The sequence below is a fragment of the Phaseolus vulgaris genome, chromosome 7 (assembly GCF_051622355.1).
Source record: "Phaseolus vulgaris cultivar YP4 chromosome 7, ASM5162235v1, whole genome shotgun sequence".
Classification (NCBI taxonomy): Eukaryota; Viridiplantae; Streptophyta; class Magnoliopsida; order Fabales; family Fabaceae; genus Phaseolus; species Phaseolus vulgaris.
In genome coordinates, this window is record NC_143504.1 from 41,791,152 (window position 1) to 41,796,680 (window position 5,529).

At 30.9% G+C, this 5,529-nt stretch overlaps 1 protein-coding gene across 1 annotated transcript; it reads right to left on the bottom strand.

Moving 5' to 3' along the window:
• Positions 1 to 4,297: 4,297 nt before the first annotated feature.
• On the bottom strand, positions 4,298 to 4,961 carry LOC137829593 (oleosin Ara h 11.0101). Its single transcript, XM_068636430.2, has one exon. The coding sequence runs from the start codon at positions 4,918 to 4,920 to the stop codon at positions 4,504 to 4,506; it is 417 nt and encodes a 138-aa protein (XP_068492531.1). The 5' UTR covers positions 4,921 to 4,961; the 3' UTR covers positions 4,298 to 4,503.
• Between the last annotated feature and the right edge of the window lie 568 nt (positions 4,962 to 5,529).

A 5,529-nucleotide genomic window follows, 5' to 3' on the forward strand; every position in this document is an offset into this window, starting at 1 on the left:
ATACAAATTATAATACATAAAAAAATAAAAATTCATAACATTAAAAAAAATCAAAAAAATTTAAAAAACCACCAACCTTGTGTGAGAAGCCTTCGTTGGTGAAGAGTAAAAAGGAGCGGATAGCAGTGGCGGCGGCAGCGGAACCGGTGGCGCTCAATGAAGCTACGAAGGAGAGAAAAACAAACAAGAATCGGTGCAATGTCAATGTAACAGTGTAATAAACGAAAATGAAAACGAAAACGAAAACGAAAACGAATCGGTGCAGCACAACTGTGAATATGAGAAACGAAAGAACTTACCAAATGTGAATATGAGAAGAAGGTGAACGGGAATGTAGCAGGAAAAATGCAGAGACCTGGAACGAAACAGCAACAGTGAAAAGGAAAGGCGATGAATGTTTAAACTATGGCGTGTTCCAAATATTTAGGGTAAAAAAACATTTACAAATGCAGTTTTTAGGGAAAACCGCATTTGTAAATCAAGCGTATTGATTTACAAATGCGGTTATAGGTAAGGCCGCATTTGTAAATCAATGCGTATTGATTTACAAATGCAGTTATTGGTAAAGCCGCATTTGTAAATCAATGCGCTTTGATTTACAAATGTGGTCTTACCAATAACCGCATTTGTAAATCAATACGCTTTGATTTACAAATGCGGCCTTACCTATAACCGCATTTGTAAATAAACATAATTTCAAAAATGCCACCGCATTTTTTACGAATGCGTTTAAGCGTGAACTCGCACTTAATAAGGAGTATTCTTTTAATCTTTTTGCACTAGTGCTTTCGATTATTCATTTCAAATGACGATTTTTTAACTTCCGATTATTTATTTCAAATGATTTCATTTTAGCTTGTTTTAGCTTCCACGAATTGTTAAGCTTCTAATTGTTCATTTGTAGGTGTCACATATTACTGAATCCAATATACACATTAACGTGGGTAGCGTGGAAGGATTGTTTAGCTTGTAATTGTGTGGAGAGTCAAAATTTTAAGATCATTCCATTTGGCAATGGGCAACGTATATGCCCTGGCTCTCCACTTGCGGTGAGGAAGTTGCACTTGATCACTACAAAAACAAAAAAGATTTTAACGGAGGTTAATATAACACTAGGAATTGATTTAATTAACGGAGGTTTTTTTAACCTTCGTTAAGTTCCAAAGGTTATTCTAAAATCTCAGCAAAATAACAGAGGTCTTTTTTAACCTTTGTTAAATTTCAAAGGTTTATTTTAAAACCTTAGCAAAATAATGAAGGTTTTTTTACCTTCGTTGAATTCCAAAGATTTATTTTAAAATCTCAACAAAGTAACAGAGGTTTTTTAACCTTCGTTATTTCAAATGTTTATTTTAAAACCTTAGCAAAATAGCGAAGGTTATTTCAACCTTCATTAAATTCCACAAGTTTATTCTAAAGCCTCATCAAAATCATGGAGGTTTGTTTTACGTTCGTTAAATTCTAAAGGTTTATTCTAAAATCTTAGCAAAATAACGGTGGGTTTTTTAACCTTCGTTAAATTTCAAAGATTTATTGTAGAACCTCAATAAAACACTCCAGATTTTTCAAACTTCAATAAATAAATATAATTAAATATATTTTAAATAAATAATTAAAAAATATATATTTTTAATATTATATATATATATATTATAACTAAATTCTCTAAACTTTTGAAAGTGTAACTTTACATTACAAATAAGTTTTCTAAATTTTCAAAAATTTATTTTAAAAACTCAGCAAAATCACATTGGATAATAAGTATTTCAAAAGTATTTGCATATTTATTATGATTGATGGTAGTTGGTTTATATAATCCCTAGTGTTTTTTTTTTGTTACGAACTCATACTTCAAAAAACTTGACTTATTTTTGTTTTAGCTTTTGATGTACGTATATTTTATGTGCAACTTTAGTTTTAGTTATAATTACTTTAATTCTCATCATTTTCAAAAAATTTAAATTAAGGCCTTTATTTTAAAATGCATCCAATAATTAATTTGTTGTGAAAGTGAGAAGTGATAAAGTTAATTTCTCCTCGCAATATATTCTTGCAATCTTTGAAGCCCTCGTAGCCAAGAACACACATGACTTTGAAGCCCACATCTAGCAAATAATGCAATTATTTAGGATATATAAAGCAGTGATAAACATTAGTTTCCATGTTGGGGCAGTAAGGTGATGGAAGAAGCAATATTAGAGTAAGAATAAGATAATGTCTTATTTAGAGTTTCTTCTACTTATATATAATAACCATAAGTGTGGTTGAATTGTGATTCCTTGTTAGGACTGTCATCGGTGGGCATTGAGCCTGTGCTGAAGAGCAGTGTGTATATGGTGGAAGAGAGAATGGTGGAAGAGAGAAGTCAGGAGGATCGTTAGAGATGGTGGAAAATGAGGTTGAAGGTTATTTCAGATAGCAAGTCATTTTACAAAAAATTTGAAACTCATGGTATTTTACGAAGGTTTTGAAACCATAGTATTTAACGGAGGTTTTGAAACCCATGATATTTTACAGAGATTTTGAAACCTATGGTATTTTATGCAACCTTTTAAACTCATGGTATTTAACAGAGGTTTTTAAACCCATGATATTTTACGGAAGTTCTTAAACCCGTGGTATTTAACAGGAGTTTTGAAAGACTTTTTCTAAGATTTAATGAAACTCTAGGGAACATGTTCCCTAGGAATGGTTTAGCGGGAGAAACTGCAACTATGGGTAAGTGACTTAATAGAGATTTTAACTCTGAATAATTTAAAAATAATCTCGTTAAAACCATTTTTTTCCTTATAGTGGATGATGAGATGTTTGATAAACTCTTTTGATTGGGATCTTGAAAACAAGATGGAGCCAAAAGATATGGACTTCAATCAACCCTTCCCATCGATTTGTGTTATCATAAGCACCAAGTAAATCTCAATGCCTTAACTTTTTTTAATCAACAATAAAGAATAATATAAATATGAATATAATGAGTATTCCAACTCATGTATAAAACGCCTAGTTCTTAGTCAAAATATGCACATATATAACATACTATAATATAAAAAAATAAGACAACATAGTTTCTTGTTCCTACTCTGAATCACTCTGAATCACACTTAGCAAAATATCCTTTCATTCAAATCAAAACCTAAAAAAAATGTTAACCATCAATGCAATAATTTTAAATATTCATATACATTTAAAAAAAAAAAAATTGACACCTTTATAATTTTAACAGAATCTACCACTTCATTGTTATATTTCTATCTTCTACTTACAATTTTATTTACATATAAGATAAATAATCAGGCTTTGAATATCATGATCCTTCTCTTGATGCAAAATTTGGAACAATTGTCATTATATTTTATACATTTAGACCTTTTAACTAATCTCGGTAAATTTTAAAAAGTGACAGAAATGTATTCATTTTAAATTATTTATAAATGAAGGATGATGAGTCGTGTTTTAAAAAGAAATTATATAAGTCATAATCTTACCGACGACTTTACAACTGTTTATTTTTATTAAAAACCACAAATTTAGTGAATCAAAGCACATTTTTTTTTTTAACTTTCTTTAAAAAATAAAAAAAAATTATATTTATGAGACTCTATAACAGATATATTTCAAGACACTAATATCTCTGAAATGTTCCAAACACCCATATCTGTACGAAACATATTAATAAAATATGTAATTAAAAAAAAAATTGTTCAATTTCTGATAATTATAATTCTAATACAATTCAATATAATTCTATTTCAATTCAAATACAATTTAAAAAAAATACATTAATTTTCTAAAAATTTAAATTTATTATATAAATTTTTATTATAATTATAAAAATAAAAAACAAATTAAATTAATTTTCTAAAACCTTAATTATAAAAATAAAAAACAAATTAAATTAATTTTCTAAAACCTTAACTTTATTATATAAAATTTATTATAATTATAAAAATAAAAAACAAATTAAACCAGTGATAAAAACATTTTTCTATTCCTCATATCTTTCTATAAATATATAAATCTATTTCATCGTATCGTATAAATATCAGTGCTACATATTCATTCACCATTTATGCTTCATTCACCATCAATTTATAAAAATTAAGGCTTCTCCGTAAAACTCCAAGACCGACCGCACTCGGTACTAATTTATATTATTAAAATAAAATAAAATAAATGCGTATTTTTTTGTTTTTTTTTTCTAAATATGTCAAAGTATCATTTTTGTTTAATATAATATAATGTGTTGAGCACATAAAAAAAATTTATATATATATAAGAAAATAAAAGACATAAAAAATTATTAAACAAGAACCAAATCATAAAATTGGAGATTAACTTAGAAAAATACAATAAAAAAATAGATCCTTATTGGTATAGTCCCACTGAGAACACATTACCACAAAAGTGATCATGAGAAAAACCCACATTAATAGACTAATACATAGAAAATAAATAAATACATTCATTAATTCACTATTAAGAAGCCTACACCCCACCCCACCATTAATTCACTATTCCGCAGTCCTTGATCTCACGCGCCTTGTTCAAGAGCTTGTCACGCGCGCTGTCCAATTGATCAGCACCAGGTGGGTGCTTCCCAGTGACATATCCGTAGATCCAGGCCAACACAGTGATTGCCATGACACAAAACCCACCCGAGGCCAAGAAGCCTAGGCTAAGGAAGGCAACAGTGATAACTGCAGGGACCAAAACAGGACTGAAAATCACAAATAGTGGAGTGACAATGGTGAGAGCAATGACAGTGCCGGTCAAGATTAAGGCAGCAACGACAAGGAAGGAGCCACCAGCAGTGACGGCTGTGATCGCCTTGGCAACCTGGGTGCAGAGGGTTTGCTGGTGTGGATCATCTTTGTAGCCAAGGGATGGTTGTGGGGATTGTTTGTAGTGAAGGTCAGCCATAGTGACAAATGGAAGGGTTACTGGTATGGTTGGGTTCAATGTGTTGGAGATGGTTATATACGGAGGATGGAGTGAGTGGAGGGTTGGGTGGCAGCACTTGAAGGAATGGTGTGGCACGTGTTCAACAGATTTTCATGCAATGGCTTGCATGCAAAACCCATGTGTTCCTTTTATGACACGTTAGGTTCTTTTTATCTATTTCTGTGTTTGGTAGTTTCGGACTTGACAAGGATCCAATGCCACCTTGTGCACAAGTGCAAGCTCTTCTATTCACGTACTCTTCGATTTTTTAAGATTCTTCATGTGCTTCTTGTAGAAGACAATTAGCGGTGCAATGAACCTGGATAGGAACAGAGAGCGGTCTATGGTGGTACAGGGACAGAGAAAAGAAGATAACGACAGTAATTAATTAATTAGAAGAGGAAAAACTTTATTAAACTTCAATGCACTCATTAGAAGATAAAAGGGTATATGTTAAATACACTCTCAAGATGTATTTGGAATGAAATTGGGCTTAGCACATACAAAACAGAAAAGGGTCCAGAAAGATAAAACCCCCCCTAAAGCTGGTGGGTGAATGTTCTGTACATCAAGCTTGCTAAGAATTCT

What these genes read in the sequence shown, in the direction of transcription:
- LOC137829593 (XM_068636430.2), bottom strand. Translation starts at nt 4,920, where the DNA reads ATGGCTGACCTTCACTACAAACAATCCCCACAACCATCCCTTGGCTAC.